Source organism: Neophocaena asiaeorientalis, unplaced genomic scaffold, assembly GCF_003031525.2.
Source record: "Neophocaena asiaeorientalis asiaeorientalis breed wild unplaced genomic scaffold, Neophocaena_asiaeorientalis_V1.1 scaffold86, whole genome shotgun sequence".
Lineage (NCBI taxonomy): Eukaryota > Metazoa > Chordata > Mammalia > Artiodactyla > Phocoenidae > Neophocaena > Neophocaena asiaeorientalis.
The window spans coordinates 6,028,354-6,048,232 of NW_020175039.1; the positions used below are offsets into that span (position 1 = coordinate 6,028,354).

Genomic DNA, 19,879 nt, shown 5'->3' on the forward strand with positions numbered 1-19,879 from the left:
AAAAAAAAAAAAAAAAATTTCTGGGTGAATGGAACCCAAGCTTTAGCTTGATTAAGACTTCAAGTTGGGGACTTCACTGGTGGTGCAGTGGTTGAGAATCCGACTGCCAATGCAGGGGACGTGGGTTCAATCCCTGATCCAGGAAGATCCCACATGCCGCGGAGCAACTAAGCCCGTGAGCCGCAACTACAGAAGCCCGTGTGCCGCAACTACTGAGCCCGAGTGCTGCAACTACTGAAGCCCGGTGCCTAGAGCCCGTGTTCCACAACAAGAGAACCCACCACAATGAGAAGCCTGCGTACCGCAATGAAGAGTAGTCCCCACGCAACCAAAAAAAAAAAGACTTCGAGCTGAAGTCTTAACTCATTTAACCTTTGCACACAAAGCCCTTTATGAGCTGACCAATTTTTCATCCCTCCTCTCACCCCACCTCCACTTCTTCCAGTTTCATGAATACTATGCTTTCTCTGGGCTCTGAGCCTTTGCACAAGTCTTGTTTCACTGAGGTAACTTAGACCCTGTTACTGTTTAGAATTCGTCAATGGAACTTTAGACCAAATTTAAGCCCTTCTTGGGAGGAGACAACAATGTTAAAGAAGTTGAGCAGTCTTAGAGTTCACTGAGAAAAGGAGACTGTGTGACATGAGAACTGGAAGTCCGACTTTTGACTCTCGCTCTAGAATGGCCGTGGATGAAATCACCACCACCCTGCGTTAAGAGCTCACCCTTGACAAAATGTATCCACCCTCACCAAACTACAGAAAAATGCCTAAGGAAGTAAAACACCAGGCCATTCCTTCCATGTTCTAATCTCCACATCTCAAGCTTTCCCAATCTATACATTCCTGTGTAAACAGACAAGTGATACAAGGAATCCCTGTCTCAACCCAGATCTGCAAGAACAGGACTAGATTTTCCAGCAATGCCAGTAAAACCACTGATTCAAATTCTCTGAGTGATGGCAGAAGGATGGAACCAAAGGCTTTCCAAGGTCTCTGAGTTTTATGAGTATACTGAAAGCATGTTATATAGCCATTTGGTCTGCAACGCTCTTCTACTGCTGCTCAGATATGACCTCTTCTATAACGTTATCTCCAATAGCCTGGGAGTAGCTGGCTGCTCTCCCCTCAGGGTTCCCAAGTCTTTTCTACAAACCTCTACTGTGATACTTTACTATTCATTAATGCATCTGGCTTCCCCACCAGGTTGTAAAAGTTCCTCAAGCCAAGGATCCTGCTTTTATTCATCTCTGTATCTAGTCCTCTGCCCTTCAAAGAGGCTGTCTAGCACATGGCTTGCTGAATGAAAGAAAGCACCTCTACCCTAGCTGACTTCAGTGTCAGTGTCAGGACACTGTAAAGGAGCAGGGACTATGTTTCCATTTGCAGGTAGGAGAATACACACTGATCAGCAAGCCTTCAGTAAATGAGGAAGGATAACACCTGAGGAGGTCTAATGCCCAGTCTGGGATCTCACCTGTTTCACCACCCTGCCTCCTGAGCTCACTGCGTGGCTTCTAAAGGTTGGTGGGAAATAAATTAACATCACTGGGTTAGGTTAGCTCCCCTTTGAATTTTGTTCCCCAAAGGAAAAATACTTGGAGAGGGAGGGAAGGATCCAAGATCATTCAAAATGGAAATTCTTAAAGCAAAGCTTGTGAGATTGCCCTTCTCTAGAAAACACCTTTCATTCTACAACTGGGTTGGGAGGTTCTCTAACTTCTGTCAGTTTTCCTCTTTAGCCTCGGGGGAGAAAACAGAACAGATAATAACTGCCCTCCAGTATTTTCTTGTGTTTAGTAAGCTTCCTGAAGGCTCCAGTTCACTGGTACACGTGGCATTCACAACCAGCTGGAGTATTTGTAAGCCTGTGGTGACTTGGCAGCATTTCAACAGTTCTGTATATGGAAAGTGATACATTTCGAACCTTTCAGACTTGGTTAACAATATACTTCTGATTTGGGGCTATCCTTTAGGCAATCTCATGTTTCTCCTTGGTTTTCTCTCTTACATAACACTTAAAAGCTAATCAACCCACCAGCCAGCAGCTCTCTTTTCCTTAGTGTCTTTGTTACATATGTATCAGCAATACTGCCTCTTTTTTCTCCCTCCAGCTGGGATGTCTTTTGAACATCACAATACTATTTCTTTCCTCCATCAAAGCACAATTGACCATAGGAAGTTTAGAATAAACCCAAATATACACAGAAATTTAGTATATGATAAAGGCAGCATCTTAAAATCAGTAGTGTAAACATGGGCTTTTAGATAATTGCTGCTGGGACCAGTGGGTGGCCACTTAGAAAAAAAGATGTATCCACCTTTCATACCATGTACCAAGAGAAACTCCACACAGGTAATAAGATTTATGTGTAAAATATGAAACTATAAAAACACCAGGAAAATAATACAGGTAAACTTCTTTATAACCTTGCAGTAGGGAAGGAGTTTCTAACTATGACTCAAAATCTGGAAGCCATAAGAGGTTGACCAATTTAACTACGTGAAAATAAAGTTCTGCATGGGGAAAAAGCAAAACAAAACAACAACAAAAACAACTCACAAAGTCTAACGACTAACTGGAAAAAATATTTGCAATTCTTATCACAGAAAAAGGGCTAATCTCCCTAGCATATGAAGAAATTGAGAAGATCAATAACCCAACAGAAAAATGCGTAGGGTACATAAAGAGACATTTCACAGGAAAAAAGAAACAAATAGCCTGCAGCATAAAAAAAGATGTTTTGACCTTGTTCATAAGAAAAGTAGATAGCATTTTTAACCTGTCAGATTGGCAGAAATCCAAAAGTTCAACACTTTGGGGAAATGGACATTCTCATGCATTGGTGGTGGGAGGGCAAATGGCACAACTTCTATGGAGAAGAGTTTGGCAATACCCTCCAAAATTGCTCACTTTGAATCAGTGTTCCCACTTCAGGAAAATATCCTATAGATACAACCCCACATGTATACAGGTAGCAAGGGGCCTCAAAAGGGGCATCTTCACAATTGCCTAAGAGGCAAACTGCTTCTGTCTTGTCCCTGAACATGGAGAAACCAGTGGTTTCCACTTAACTTCTCTTACTTACTGAACTAACTTAAAGATCTAATAATATAAAAAAATCCTAGCTCACCATACTCCAATGTCCAAAAGGGTAACTATTGTTTCTATTGCTTTTCACGTAATAAGCGTTGAGATGAGGATATCTACCAGATTTTCCCTGGTGCTCAGCTCATATGCCTACAAAGATAATGCCCCAAAGCCGAGCACTAGGACATCCTTATGAGTGGGGAATGGAAACTCCCTGTTTTTTTCCTTACGGCAGCAATAAGCATCCCTCTAAGTCTGCCTGCCAAATGACAAAAGCAGGGACTGTGCTCTGCCCAGGTTGGAGGTGCATGCCAGCATGAGAAGACAAAGACCCGCAGCAAGCAGATAGTGACCACAAGAACTGCAAACAGCCTCCCCAGGTCACAACACTCTGTGCTGGGCATCCACTGTTCTCCCTTCTCCTAGAAATTTAAAACAACTAGGCCCAAGACAATGATCAGATGATTTATTCTGGAGGGGAAAACCAGCCAAATAAGTCCAGCTTTCTATGGTCATTTCAAATAAATTACCTCAGCCTTTGAGTGTGGAGAGGGAGGCAGGGCAGATGGCTTCCTGAGCACTGCCTTCTCACATGGTGCCAGGCCCATCACTCACTGGAGAAACTGTCAGTGCAAAAATGCAGACTTTCTTTTTCCTTTTAGAAGTGCCCTACCACATGTACTTTGAGGGAGAGCTTAAGTTCACATGCAAAAAAGAACACACAAAATTCTCCTAAGGAACAAATCTCCAGTACACTCTCCAAGATCAGATCTGTTTAAAGTATAAAAATAAGTTAAGATGTTGTCTGGAATAAAATGGAACAAGACTGGTAAAAAAACAGCCAAATCTAAATATATAGTTCATAGCTTTTAAAATTAGCTTGTCAGTCTGGATTTAGCCCAATTTCTGAGCTACTGCGTTTAATTCCCTTGTCAATTCTGCATAGAAATGCATGAAATGCCTGCCTGAGGCTTACATTTAGGACCCAAGATATACATATCTATATATATATATATATATATATATATATATACATACACACACACTTTCGTAAGTTTGAGTACTCTCAAATGCTGCGTCAATATTCCAATTTTTCTGCACAGGGACTACAAAATTAGTTTCTGATTAATAAGCTTAAGCACAAAAAGCCACTACATGGACTTCCCTGGTGGCACAGTGGTTAAGAATCCACCTGCCAAAGCAGGGGACGTGGGTTCAATCCCTGGTCCGGGAAGATCCCACATGCCACAGAGCAACTAAACCCATGTGCCACAACTACTGAGCCTGTGCTCCAGAGCCTGCGAGCCACAACTACTGAAGCCCGCATGCCTGAGCCCGTGCTCTGCAACAAGAGAAGCCACCACAATGAGAAGCCTGCGCACAGCAACAAAGAGTAGCCCCCGCTCGCCGCAACTAGAGAAAGACCGTGCGCAGCAACAAAGACCCAACACAGCCAAAAATAAATAAATTTATAAAAAAAAAAAAACCAAAAAGCCACCACAGATGGATCAAACTGAGAATATCCTTTTTGCAGATTTCCCTAGCCACTCAGAATGGCTGCACATAAAGTATTCCCACTATATTAAGCACAGTTGTCTTTCAACCTAACCTGGCAAAAGAGATTCTGTCCCAGAATTCTTAAATCTCTTCACCCTGCTAAGGAACAGAATGAACCTACAAGTGTTTTGAAATTTAACCACTGTACTAGATTTTGAATGCTGAGCCATCTCAGAAGAAACCAGCCAGGATACCACTTCACCAATGAGCTCTCACATCCTAAAGCCAGCAACTGGTTAGCAGACAGCATGACAAAGCCACAGCGGGTGTGTTGTGTCAGACCTGAGTCCAACCGCACCAGAAATCCAATTACAAAATGTCCTGCTAAACCCCATTACTCTTCTAGTAGATGAGCTTCTTCTGAGGGAGGCACTCCCTCCATGGGGGCCTCGGTCAAACTCAGGCCCCTTCTCTTCACTGTCAGTTCGACAACTCTACCCTATTAATGCATTACCTACTACTTAAGAATTTTCTCTAGATTCCATTCTAAAAAGACTTTATTTGGGACTAAGCCAAGCCAGTAGACCTTGCTAGAAACTTGAGGAAACATAAGAGGGCAGGAAATGTGACCAAGCTTTAAATTAAAGACCCCACGGCAGGAAGGATGCTTAATATTTAGTCATTTTGTCAGTATGTTTAATACTCAATTCACCCTCTAGTCCAGTCCTGCAAAAGGGCTAAATCCACTAAGAAAAAAAATTCAGTGAGTTTGATGGGGGCTGTTTAATCAAAGGAGCTGCCAGTTCTATGCTCATGGTGTGCTTTGATGACAAGGTGCAAGTCACCAGGCCATGGCTCCCCCCCAAGATGTCTGCTCCATACCTGCATGAACACCTTTCCAATGACCACATCGTCGTCATCCTTAAACACTGTGCTGAAGACTACTGTGACTCTGTCCTTTTTAGACTCAACATACCTGAGGGAAACAAAACCCATGAGAGTGAGTACAGAACCAGAACAGGGTTTTGTCAAGAACTTGCTCTACAAGTGAAGTAGGAGGGTAAAGTCACGAATCTGTTAATTCATAAAACAAGGTGGCCAACAAAGTCAGTATAATAAATGCATGCCAAAATAAATAAATAAATAAATAAATAAATAAATGCATGGCCTATGTGAGGCAAGAGATGAAAATCTCCCAAAGTGGATGTTATTAACTTGTCTACATGCTCCGAAATGGAATCTAGAGTTAGTGATTCCCAGAATTCCACTTTAAAGAATGTATTCCTTTATATACTATGAGACTCATAGCATGTAAATGATCCAAGAGTTGCAACAACACAGAACCTACAGTCACCCTCTGCCTCCCGATTATCCAGCTATACTACTGAAGGGGACTCAAAATGATGGTGCCTTCAAGGAAAGCACTGGATTCTCTTTTCATCTTTTGCCAACTTTCAGTATCTGGAGACAAGAAGTGGCCTTTCCCCCTCAACACTTACATCCTGGGTTAAAAAATTTTATGAGAAAGACACTTGGGGGATTCACACAATAGAGTTTAAGGTTTGACTTAGCTGAATGACTTTCAGTAAGCATGCGTGACAGCCACACCAGGCTTCAGGACCAAATTCTATACTCACATGGTCTCATCATCCCTATAATGGATAACTGCCCTGTTCTCTCCTTCCTTGCCCTCTTCTTGGAATTGGAAATATTTCTCAAAGACAGAGGCAAAACAGTTTCGTTTCAACATGCCAGCCTGATGCACGATGGAATCCTTGGATGCAGGCAGATTTTCAAGATCATATAGCAAAGAGACATTGTATCCTGGAGGGGAAAAAAAAACACCCAACAATTATATTAAAAAAAAACTTTGCAGGTTCTAATGACATTTTATTTTGTCTCAATGTCTATACTTTTAACTCAGGTAGAAAGCTGTCCATTCCCATTTACTTCAAAGGGCAAATGAGATGAAATAAAAAATCTTAATTCTTGCAGAATTACTGTAAATATATATACAGCTAATTAACAGATAATATCAAAAATTTGAATCAATATCAAAGATGACTGATTACAAATAAGGAATGGGAGGAAGTCATAATCCTGGAACTTTCATTAGAAATTTAATGTTCCAGACACAGCTGTGAAGGGGGCTGAAGATGCTATCAAGCTATAATATGAGTTACATATTTTCCTCTGAGGTTTAACATGCCAAGTGCCAACACGGCCAGCAGTTGGGTTGCTTTTTGATAATAAAATATACCCGCTTACATGCTATCACAAACCCTGAGGATGGAGGTAGGGAAAAAAACCTAAAAAGGGAAAAAAAAAAAGGGTACATATACCTCCCCAATAGATTTGTGTACCCTGTAAAATTTTCAAGGTGCTTAAAAATATTTGACTTCATTTTATCTCCATAAGAATTCTTTGGGGACTTCCCTGGTGGTGCAGTAGTTAAGAATCCGCCTGCCAATGCAGGGGACACGGGTTCGAGTCCTGGTCCGGGAAGATCTCACATGCCGCAGAGCAACTAAGCCTGTGCGCCACAACTGAGCCTGCGCTCTACAGCCCGCAAGCCAAAACTACTGAGCCTGCGTGTCGCAACTATTGAAGCCTGCGCGTCTAGAGCCTGTGCTCCACAAGAGAAGCCACTGCAATGAGAAGCTCTCACACTGCAACGAAGAGTAGCCCCCTCTCGCCGCAACTAGAGAAAGCCCGCGTGCAGCAACGAAGACCCAACGCAGCCAAAAAAAAATAAAAAAAAATAAAAAAAAAAAAAAAAAGAATTATTCGAAATAGGTAGGCCAGAATATGGTTATTCTCATTTTAGAGGGAAAAAGTGGTTCAAAGAAGCAAAGTGCCAGGCCAAATGCAGCATGATATAAAGGTGGAGGCAACTCTTTCTTGAGCTGAACAAAAACTGGGTCCAAATCCTGGCGTTGACACTTCTGGCCTTGGACAAATTGCCTAACTTCTACAATTCCTGTATCTGTTAAAAAAAAGGGTGGTGAGTTGGGGGAGGCTGCTGGGAGAATTAAAAGAACACACAGTATTTAAAGTGCCTGGAACATAGCAGGTCATCAATAAACGGGGCAGTACAGAGACTGAAGTCCGAGTGTACTGACCACTACACATTGTGCCTCCTTTATAGCGTGTCCAGCACAAATTCCAACAAGGCTGGGATGCTTTATTTTATAACCTAGCCAAATAATACCTGCCCAAAAGCCTACAGATGATTCTGCAAGAGTATCTGTACATCACCGAGGATCGTTTCATATTCTAGACAACTGATCGGAATAATTTTGCCAGAACTGTATAGATTTCACATTTCCAAGTATCTTAGACCTTTATACTTTGTTACTATTTAATTTTTTCCCAAAAGCAGTCCTGGGGTCTGTGTTTTTTGTTGGATCTATCCTCACTGAGAGCACTGGCTGGCTATCTAAATCTCTGTTCTAGATGGTGCTTAGCACATTTTTGGCACTCCAATATTAAATAATACCAATCACCATTCCATTTTGGATACCTGAAGACCAGATAAATAGACCACAAGATTAGATTAAAAAAGAAAATATTTAAACTTGAGGTTTGCTATTTTTAAGAAGCCAAATAAAACAAACGAAATAAAACTATAACTGAAGCCAGACTTAAGTACGGCTTCTGACATGATGAACATACTGAAGAAAAATAAAAATCTAGTATGCCCTGCTGAGTTTTCCAAACTTGCCTAGATAAATCCATAGAAAAAGAGGAAGAGACATGCTACCTTCACATCTTTTTATACTTCGCACTTGTCTGAACACAAGGCCTGCAATTTGGTAGCGTGTGCTTTAGCACAGAAAGTGGAAGAGAAGGCCCAGAGACAGAAACATAAGCTCTCTGAGTTATACTCTGCTTGTTCTGATAGATTTTAGGACCTGAGCGGTGACAAGCATGTCCGAGAGTTCCTTTATGCTTTTTCTGCTATAGTTCTTTTTTTTTCTTTCTTTCTGAAATTCCTTGATTCCTCTTAAAGCCTACAGTGTTATTTATCTTTTGGCTTTTATTTCTGAGATACGTTTGGACCATCAATTTGGGGATTAACACATTTCAATATTCTTTAGGAGTGCAAAGCTCTCATCCATAAATACTCCTAGTAGCAAGTTACATTCCAAAGGCGCTTTTTCTTTATTATTTTGTTTCCAAAGCAGCATATAAGAGTCACAGGAAGGTGTTCTAATGGGAGTGGTGAGATGGTGTCATGTTGTTGTTGTTGTTGTTTTGCGGTACGCGGGCCTCTCACTGCTGCGGCCTCTCCCGTTGCGGAGCACAGGCTCCGGACGCGCAGGCTCAGCGGCCATGGCTCACGGGCCTAGCCGCTCTGTGGCATGTGGGATCTTCCCGGACCGGGGCACGAACCCGTGCCGTGTCCCCTGCATCGGCAGGCGGACTCTCAACCACTGCGCCACCAGGAAAGCCCTGTTGTTGTTTTTAAAGTAACTCGTTAAAAGAGACAGACACACCTTCCTTTTTAGAAGGATTTGTTAGTCAAGGTATCACAGTCACAGGATTTGAGTAACAAATATTATGTTCAAACAGTCTTACAACTTGGTCCTGACTATGCGGCCCCGGCTAGACACCCCAGAATTTGAAACTACCACTTAATCATAGGGATAAAAATACTGTTTATTTTTTTCTACTTTTTAAACTTCCTTTAAAGCTGTGTTAACATAGCTGTTCTAATCAAGGATGGCCATGGTGCTTTCCAATACCTCTGGCCATGAAGGAGGCAGAGATCACTGATCAGAACAGATGAAAGGGGCTGAAATTTTTGTTACTTGAAAATGTGAGAATAGTTGTGAATATTGCTTTTCCTTCTCCAAATGTACAGTGTACAGATAAACGTGTTACTAGGGGCTGGGAGGGAGACTCAATGTTTGCTTAGTCTTCTCAAAAGGCATTTTAATCATCATGGGCAAACAAAGGTGGCCCTCTGGCTGAAACATTAAGGGAGAGTCATTAGGCCTTAGCCAGTAAATGTTAAAAATGGCATACATCAATTCTCTGTGTGACTATAACAATAATGTGTACCATTACTGGACAATGCAAACCCCTTAAAAGCTATTTTTACAGAAAGAGTTGAAGTGGGAACTGAACTCATGCAAAAATATTTGTAAGATGAATTAACATTTAAACGAAATCCTTTGGCTAAAAAAAGCATCGCACAAAAAAGGACAGGTCTCTTTCTATGTCATCCCACAGCTGCTCACACTACTACATACCTGATTCTGGATTCACCAAAAAACTCCCGTACACTCTCTTTAATAACTAGAAAACACAAAAACAAATAGGTTAATTCAAAGTCCATGATAATTTCATTATTTTCAAAGCACTGTGCTGGCTAAGCTTTTCCTAAGCCAGCGTTCTTCCTAAGTTTCAAATGGCGAATGAGAAACTGGATAGAGGGGGAAGCAGATTTATCTGAGTTACCATGCAAATCACTCACAGAACTGCAATTAACTCCAAAAGGTTGGTCTAGGATCTGTGTTTCAATCAAGGTTCACCCTTTACTCTTTTAGGAATCAGTCACACCCGTTACATGACGAGATACAACCAGAACTGTTGGGAACTGATTCCAGTTAGCTTGCTTATCTTGTATGCTTTAAAATTATTTAGCTCACCATCATCTTTTTTTAAAAGACAAAAAGCAATGGATAACTGAATCTTAGCCAGTTATTTATGCTGGTGGGTCCACAGAAGCTTGTACTCTCTAAATGTCTTTTTCTCAAAACCAACGAACAGCTGGCTACTTCCCAGCTTTTTGGAGTAAATGATAAAACAAGAGCCCCTTTTACACCTTCTTATTTTTTCTCTGCCGGTATGACTGCTCTCCCTGGTAGAAACTGCTCCTAGGCTGACATGGTTTAAGAAACAAATTTTTTATTCGGGAAGGAACAGTTCTGACTTAAACGTTATATGGGACAAATTAAGCGGAAGAAAGGCAGTTATTTGAAGAGAGAAAAAAAAAATATTAAAGTCACTAGAATTTAATAACCTCTCAGTATTTAGTAGTCTTTATATGTTTAAGAGGTAAAACACAGACAGGGCTTATTACTATGTCTCCTTAAAACCTTACACTTAGGGAGGAAAGGTGTCATCACTATTTTATAGGAAGGTAGAACTGAGGCCAATATATTAACCCTCAGTAGTATAACAGGCTGTGGGGTTTTGTCTCTAGGCATCCAATTTCTAACTCTATGCCACCACAAACACACTAATGATTCTCTTGCATTTTCTGGGATATCAAAAAAAGAGGTACTGGGCTTCCCTGGTGGTGCAGTGGTTGACAGTCCGCCTGCCGATGCAGGGGACACGGGTTCGTGCCCCGGTGCGGGAAGATCCCACATGCCGCGGAGCGGTTGGGCCCGTGAGCCATGGCCGTTGAGCCTGCGCGTCCGGAGCCTGTACTCCGCAACGGGAGAGGCCACAACAGTGAGAAGCCCGCGTACCGCAAAAAACAAAAAAAAAAAAAAAAAAAAAAAAAAAGAGGTACTGAATCTAAGACAAGTTACCAAGTTAAAAATGAACAAGAGTACAAACTTGTTTTAATTGTAAGAGTGGCATGTGTGTTTTAAAGGATCCCACTAGCCAGCGAAAAGCACTGCGAACACAGGCAGCACTAGAGTGGAGGTCCATGTGAGCAGGGCCTCTGTCTCATTCACTCCTATGGTCTCATTGCCCATCTCTGACATCCAGGGACTCATAAAAGATCTGAGCAAATGTCGATGCTTTTCTTCTAATCTTATTTTCAATGTACTCTCTAGGTTATTTAAAACAAACACAACAAACAAACCAGGAGCAAAACATTTATTTCATGTCCCATTAAAAAAAATTATCACATGGTAGGTTCTTTCCCCCCATTCTTAAATATTCTTTAGTATTCCACATATCAATCATTATCCTATAGCTGGAAGAAATTCCCAACGTGCAAAACTTGGATAATAGGGTGGACCTCACCGCATGAATCAGTGACCACACTTTTTGTATAAAGGTAAAAGATAAGTAATGTCACATGTAGTTCCTATTTGGTGACCATACAGCCACTGTAAGGTATCTCTTTTACAGAAGAGGAACTAAAGGGAGAAGTTCAAGGTCATAGAGTCTGTTGACCTTCAGGTGTCCCATACACCACTTCTCCTTAACTGTCTGGGGGAAAAATAAAGTAACACACATATCCCATTAACAATTTTAACTAGCTACAATTCTGTACTGTGTGTACTTGGAGGAAGGGAAAATCAGATGTGGGAGAAACCACAGCACCTAAGATTTAGTTTAATTCCAAGTTACCAAATTAATACTCTGAGATCTAAGAGGTTTTTAGAGCCAAAATTACACCACATTCAACTCCTCTGCGCCCTCCTCTTGGCAAAACCAGCCAGCGCTTCCCTGCTGACTTCACTTGCACTTTTAACCATGATTCACTTTTTAATTTGTGCCCCCTCTTCCAACAGGCCACCAGAAGATCAGACCTTCCCACCCCAGCAGCTGAGGCTTTCTGCTTTGAAAAAGGGCCTGTGACAAAGTAACAAGCTTCCTGTGGTTATCCCAGGCTGGTCACTGTTTAACCAACCCAGGGAGCCATTTACTGTGCACTCTGCCCCAACACTGGGAATGTTACGTATTCCACCCACTTGAGTGGGTGGGGCTGTTTCTTTGACCCTTGTGGTACCTACGAGAATAGCAATGTGTTCTGGAGTTCTACCATAAGGAAAGCACAGACTGGAAAGGAGATTTAAGAAATCTAGCTTAACACTTTCTCTCCCTCCCAAGGATTGTTCTTATTGCACCTATATCTTTAAAGAGAGAGGACTATCTAGGGAGAATGATCACACAATTTTTTAGTTGTTTGTTCAACTGTTCAACAGTTCTTTCCAGGTAGTTGTCTTCTACTTCATCTAATGCCTGGCCAGCTTAATGCCATTTGTTTTCCCTTGCTCTTCATCTGGTAAAGAGTCAGCCAGTATCACTTATATAATTAATAATCTTTCAAATGCTTTAAAAGACTAGGTCTTTCTCCTGAAGCTCTTCCTTTTCGGGTAAAATAACCCTGAATACAAATTCTCTAAACCGTCCTTCTTCCCTTGAATTTATGAGGCAAATCAGAAAAGGTTTTAGCTCTACCCTTGAACTTACAGGGCAAACCAATCACATATGAAGAAGTAAGGGAAGTGACGGTGTATGGCTCTTGGTATTCTTCATGGTTAACATCAATTTTAATTTTTATTGTTAAGATTTTGATTATACTCTTTTGCAAACAGCCTTTTTCATTACATAAATTTTAAAGAAGTCAAAAGCTACTACTCTTAATCAGAAAGAAAATATATCTGATTTCATTCACCAGACTGTATCTTCATTCACCAGATTAAGGAGAACCTACTTTGTTAAAACTAAAAGATATTTGAAAACTGATTCAGGAACTGAGTCATACTTCCTGCTTTGAGACCCAACCACAACGTGCACACACTGGTGTAATAGCATTTTCTTTCTTCCATAAATGGCTCTCCCCAGAGCAAACATAGTTCAACAGGAACCAAACCCATTGAAAGAAGCCAGTGAATAAAGCATGGCCATCAAGAGTTTCAAAACGCATGGACACCCTTTCTTATTTCCCCTAAGGTAGTCATAAAGAAGAGCAGATACTTAAAGAGGCCAGCTCTAAAGAGCATTAAATTTAAAAACTGAAAGGGCAGATTTGTGCCTAAATTTCCAAAATAAGAAATTAAGATTGTAAACTTGAAACAGGTCAGAGGTTATATACCTACTTCACAATGTAACAGAAATAGAACAGAACCCATCTCAGTCTTGTGATAGTTATTTTTGTATTGGTCAAGGAAAAGTATTCTTTGCTCCATTTTTTGAGAACTAAAGCTGTTTTTGATTTCATTGGTTAGAGAACATCTTTATTTCTTCAGAGTAAAAAGCAGGCAAGCAAAGAACCAAAACTCTTTCTGGGAAACACCCTTCTTTACAACTATGGGAAACAGAGGCAAGAGCCCCTGGTTAGGTGAGCAAGCCAACCAGAGTGGCCCGTGCCAGTAGGGATGACTCAGTGCCGTGGATCTTCTAGGAGTGGCAAGCTACCAAGAAAAGGTGAGAAGGAAAAAAGAGTCCCAAGGAAAAGTGATGTGGAACTTACCTCATCAGCACCATGTGCCTGAAGTTCCTTGTAGAATTTCAAAGAAATACTGACCATTACTTTTGTTTTGTCTCCATTAGGATTTGAAATATGATAGAGGACTCCATCAAAATCTGCAAGGAAAAGCAAATAAGGTTGCTTAAGTTGGGAATAGGGAATAATATCTCAAAGTACCTGCCTACATGTTGCAGGCCACAAGGAAGTCTCCCTTACAAGTAGGCATATAAGTAAAACTGCATTTATTTTAAATCCATGTGGAAAGTCAGCAGAAACACTGAGATAGAATTAGAGAGTACCTATCTCTTTGCTCTTTTCTAAAATTACAAAGCTATTTTTACTTTAATCACAGCTTGGTGCTGAAAGAATTTGAAAAAAAATCTTTATTGTGATGTATTTTAAATATGTATAAAATATAATTTATAACAAACCCCTATTCTCATCATGGCTTCAACAATTATCAACATATGGCCAATCCTGTTTCACTTAGACACACCCCTTCCCAATGATTTATTCTGAAGCAAATTGCACACGTCACTTCATCCATAAATATTTCAGAATACACCTCTAAAAGGTAAAGAAACAGTTGAAAAGAAAATAAAATAACCCCAATTCCACTGTCATGCCTAAATTAAAAAAAACAATTTATTAATATCAAATATCCAGTCAAGCACTGAAATATTGTCTCAAGAATTTAAAAAAAAATATTGTTGTCTTACTTATGTAAAATGTTCAAAGAAGAGAATGAATAATATTAAGCCATTCTTGATTAGGCCTGATAGCTTAGCTGACTTTTTTTTTTTGTCTTTTAGCCTATTACCTTTTAAAAATTTGGACCAAACTGTTAGTCTCCAAAAACTGAGTGACAGTAGTGATGTTAGTGAGGTTGTTTCAATATAGAATCCCTGTGCACAGATAATCATCACAGTACCAAGCTGAAGGAGTCAAATGGAGCCACATTTAAATAAGTCTAATTTGAATTTCAGAATGTGCTGTGTTGGGACGTTGTGGCCACCTTTGCCACGCATGTTCTGTTGATTCTGTCAATAAAGAAGACTTCAGCTTCAAAAAAAAATTTTTTTTTGTCTTATTTGAATTAGGATCCAAACAAGCCCACACACTACATTTGGTTATCCCTTAAGTTTCTGTACTCCACAGGCCTCCCCTCTCTTGTGGTTCCTGAAACCAGGTGCTGAGTGTAATTATTTTAGGGAGATCTGGCATTTCTAGTTAGTATGAGGGGAAGGGGATGGTGCCTGGCCTCCAAGTCACAGCACTTCAGAGCTGCAAAAAGTGTTCCAAGATCATCTAGCCAAGTACCCTCATTTTTACAGAGCATAACTATCCAACTCCTCAAAGTTCACACAGCAAGTAAGTAGTATCAATACCTAATTCTTTCTAGGAAAAGAAAGAAGTAACATCTCTCTCTGACTTGTGGAACAGGTCTCTAGCACTTCTGTGATTCCCCACTCCTCTAGTGCTAGGCAAACTAAGATGATGGTTAAAGATAATAACAAAATATTTCCGAATTTAAAAAACCTTAGTTTGTACCACAAAATTAAACCCAAACTTCTAAGATATCAGCAGGCAACTTTATATAGCTAAATCCATGGAATAATCATCTAAAATAAAGACCCCCCCACACACAAAGACAATCAAGATAGTAGCCCTAAAAAGCTTATTTTAGGAAGAATTTTCTTTTCTATTTTTTATATTGTGCCTTCTTCTTAGTAGATGAGATAAAGGCACTTACCTGCAAATGTTACTTCTACAGCTTCTGGTTTGTTTCTGCAAAACAAAACAAGTCCTTTAGTTAAGATAACTATATAGCTGGGACTTCCCTGGTGGTCCAGTGGTTAAGACGCCGCACTTCCAACGCAGGGGGCACGAGTTCAATCCCTTGTCAGGGAACTAAGATTCTGCGTGCCGCATGGTGCAGCCAAAAAACAATATAACTATATTGCTGCTTGCCTTCAAGGGGACTTGCAAAAGGCTCCTGAGCTTTATTTAAGATCGGACCATCCTGTAAAAATCTTATACTTACCATTGATCCAGGTACACAATTCATTTTCTTATGCATCTAAACCTCTGTAGTTATTTAGGGTGGAGGACTGAAAAAAGGAAGCAGGACAGATAAAGCTTTTGTTTTGCAGCTGGAATCTCTTCTGTGGTTGTGCTCACCTTCAATTCTCAACTCCTTAAGACCATGATAGACGTTTGTATATGTGACCCACAAAATGCCCTCTTTTGGTCAATCCCTCCCCCACGGGACATACTCAGTGGAGGTAGCACACTCAGCAGGAAAACTGCTAAACAGAGCATAGAATGGTTTAAATTTACTTAAAGTGAAAGGATGATTTCAGGCCATAAACGATACAGTTCTATTCCATTTCAAAGACAATCTGTTAGTCTTCCTACACATCTTTCCCTCTCCCTTACATGAGCGAAGTACTCACCACTCTCCTTAGTGAAGCCCTCTTTGGTTCCACCCTAGTTTTTTGGGTTTTGTTTTTAAATTCCAGTGTGTACGTCCATAAAGTGTAGCACAAAATAACACTGCGAAATCACTGAGAACAGTTAAGACACCTGTTTTCCAACTTTAGCCTTTTCTCCAGGACCATGTTTTCAGACAAATTAACACTACACACCTTCTTTTTCTTGCCTATTCATCTATGAAATGGGAGAACACAAATGATCCTACCTACCTTTCACAACTGCTAAAGATAAAACAAGAGAACAGATACAGAAGAACGTATCCTGGAAGGCAAAGACAAGTCTAACACCTTCCGGGCGATTCCCAGATGAGCCTGGAACATGGTCTTCTATTTGATAAATGCTGCTGAGTTATTACCTAGAAAGCATGACATATATCCTAGCTATAAACAATAACAGTCAATTAACCTCCAGTGAAAAGCTACTTTACATGCTTTCCTAACTTCTCCTCAAAGCCCAATGGTAGGAATCGAATGAAGACTCTACAGTTTTATCAGCTAACATCCTAAAACTCAAATGATTCCACTTTGTTTTATGGGCCAGCAGACAAGATATACACATTTTCATATTTATTCCTTCCTAGCTTGCTCAAGACCTCACGATCAAGTGCGTATCTCTTTTACTATCTCCGCTCCCTCACCTGTAAAAGGAACAAAGATTGAGTTACCCTCCAGAGTTGCTGGGAAATAATGGAATAGATAACGTGGTTTATGACTGTTAAAGAGCTGCAGCAGAGCTAAACAATGCCTTTCAAGGAAACTGGCCTCTCCTAAGCATATGTTAGCCCTGTTGTAAAATCAGCCTATACAAATAACATACAAAGTTCCACTCTGCTTCTTCAAAGCCATCCATCCATATGTGACTTAGATAAAGTATTTTGGGTGTCTGAGAATCGAAGCATCAAGTGGGTTTATGGACAAGCAGTGAGTTCGGAATATGATGAAAAGAACTGTATAAAAATTTAAGTTGTTTCTGATCTTTCATTTGAAACTGTAGCCTGGAGACTAAGGCAATGACTGGCCAACCACCATTTTTCACTTCTAGAAAACAGGAGCCAAGGAAGAAGTAGACACGTTAATCTACGGCCCGCTTGAGTGAAATATTAAGAGGCTGCACAACGGGAGGAAGCACTGAAGCACATTTTCCAGAGGAAGGCTGGCTGTGCCAAAGAGGCAGGGTGGAGGCTTATAAAAGGCCACATTGTATCACTTAGTAGGCGGCTGGTTTTGTTTTTTTTTAACCTTTAGGCTTTAATTCAGCCAAGGAAGGACTGAGTTCCTCACTTTCTCACTTCATCAACAGACCGAGAAAAATCAAGTATAGATAAAAAACCTTAGAGTTCCAACATTTTGACTCAGAAATTCTGCATTTCTCTAGGCCGTAAAGTTCCCTGAGCACAGCTCCCCACTGGGAGAAGTCTCTAAGATCTATACTACGTGGTTTGCTGCTTGACTTGGGAATATTTGTCAAATCACTGCCATTAATATTTTAGCTTACTATTTATGGCTGCATAAAGGTTGTAGAGGAGAGAGGCAGGCTGCTGAGGAGAACACTGGGCCAAAGGAGCCCTCCTGAGGCATCAGCTGGGAGTCAGAGGTCTGAGAACTCTGTGCCCCAACGTGGAGACTGCACAGAGCGGGAAATACACCAGGACAGGGCCATGACTCAATTCCAAGACCAGGTGTTTCTTATTTACTTTTGTGGTTTAAACTCAGGGAGCTACAAGGGAATAAGATTGGTCTGGGAGAAAGTGTACCATTTAATAGGCCAAAAGGGTAAATCCTTATTTTCTGTTCCACTGTCTGCTAAAGTTTCAGATGCTGCGGGTGAGTTTAATCACAGAAAAAGCATGTCTTTCAGAGTTGACTCTTCACCTCAAGTTCTGTCCCTTACTGGCTATGTAACCACAGGCAATGTTACTCAAATGTCTGCGAGCCTAAAATTCCTTTTCTAGAAAACGGAGGTTAAAAGCATCTACCACACAAGGTTGTTGTGAAGACTAACCGAGATGCTATGTAGACAGCAAAGTTTCCCAATCAGGGTCTTGTGACTAAGTTATAGATATGTTGAGATAATGATCCCCACAGCCCTTAGGGCAGCCCAGAGGCAGGATCTCTAGGCTAGACCATTTACCCAGATGTGCCACAGGTATGGTCATGTTCTGTGCGTGACATACCAGGAATCACCGGGGAAGGGTGCCTGTACAATGCTTAATATATACGTCTACCCCCTCTCCAACTCCCAAGAGCCCCAGTTTTGTCAACTGTATCATTGGAACTGCTGTCACCCAGGCACACTCTGAAATGGAACAAAACCACGTTAAAGCTTATAGTAAAGTGCCTGGTTCATAGAAGGTGATCAATGAATTAGTTTTTCTTCTAGGTAGAATCAGAGATCAGACTTTGGAGTCACGGTAGAGAGAGGTTTTGGGATTGTGGTTAACTCCCAGTATCAGGAATTGGTCAGCACAACAAAGAGAAACAGAACCATATTACTGTCAGACTGTTGTAATGTCTGGAATCCTAGAATAAAGCCCCCTGGATAAGCCCTCAGGGTTACTGACTGGACAGTACAAGACACTAAAACATATTCAATTCATTCAGATGGGTTTCAAGAGCCATTCTTAAAATCCTTTAGAAAAAAATTTCCTTTTATCCTTTTTCTAAGGAAGCTTCTAGAATGTCACTAATCAGTCAATAAAGAACTCCTGGCAACTGTTATTGTCCAATCCTCTTTTCTCACTAAGGGTTTTGGAGTTTTTACTCCCGAATGCATCCAGTTCCCCGTTGTGCATTTATGTCCCTCTTCTAGTTATCCCTTCCATAAGATGAATTAGAGGAATTATTGAATTCTGCTCATCATCTCACCATAAAGTTTTTGATTACTCTCCTTTAAGTCCTCTCTAAGGCTCCCATCCTCCTTTTTGAGCAAAGCCTAGAAAAATGGATCATGTTAGGTAAGAAGTGGGTGGTCCTACTCTCTGTTAAGCCACGTCTCAAAATAAGAACAAAGAGGGTCTAAAAGCTCATTCACACAATGTCAGAAAAGTGATAAACTGCTAAAGAAACTAAGAACCATTCTATCTGGCTTCATCTATTGCTTCAAGAAAACACTTATTAAGCTGACTATACCCACAGCGAGAATGCTGGGAAAACAAAGATGATGAAACCACAGGCCCTGCCCCTAAGGAGTCACAGGTTTGGTACACACGTAGGGAGTGCAGCTCTGGGGCTTTATGCCCGAAGTGGTCCCAAGGCAGCCAGAGGGTGGGCAGCAGTGTTTAACTACAGTGACCTGTAAAAAGACCAACTAGATCGTCTCAGCAAGTCAGCCACTACATCCAATTTCTTCTAAATGCTTAAACAATGTCCTAATTCCAAATCACTTCAAACCAGTATGTCTCTCTGAGGACATATGCAGCATATTTGGGAATGAGAACAAGGTATCAGCAAGATTTAATTTATTCCTTTCTCAAATTTCTCCTCCCACAGTCCTCGCCCATCCCAACTGGCACAGCCTGCTTACTGAGCTTCACTCCCCCTCATAGAACCACAGCTCCCCACAATATGCACAGCTGTGGCAAGGAGCCAGCATGCACTTAAAATCAACAGCAATTTGCATCTGACAGCA

At 40.9% G+C, this 19,879-nt stretch overlaps 1 protein-coding gene across 1 annotated transcript in view; it reads right to left on the reverse strand.

Annotated features, from left to right (window-relative positions):
• ARPC2 (actin related protein 2/3 complex subunit 2) overlaps window positions 1-19,879 on the reverse strand; it is a 30,098-nt gene that overhangs the window by 5,983 nt on the left and 4,236 nt on the right. Inside the window, exons 3-7 of the mRNA XM_024763156.1 lie at window positions 15,510-15,544; window positions 13,760-13,872; window positions 9,846-9,891; window positions 6,225-6,411; window positions 5,470-5,563 (exon numbers count right to left, since the gene is read on the reverse strand). Of these exons, the coding sequence (XP_024618924.1) occupies window positions 5,470-5,563; window positions 6,225-6,411; window positions 9,846-9,891; window positions 13,760-13,872; window positions 15,510-15,544 (475 nt within the window). The remainder of the gene's footprint in view (window positions 1-5,469; window positions 5,564-6,224; window positions 6,412-9,845; window positions 9,892-13,759; window positions 13,873-15,509; window positions 15,545-19,879) is intronic.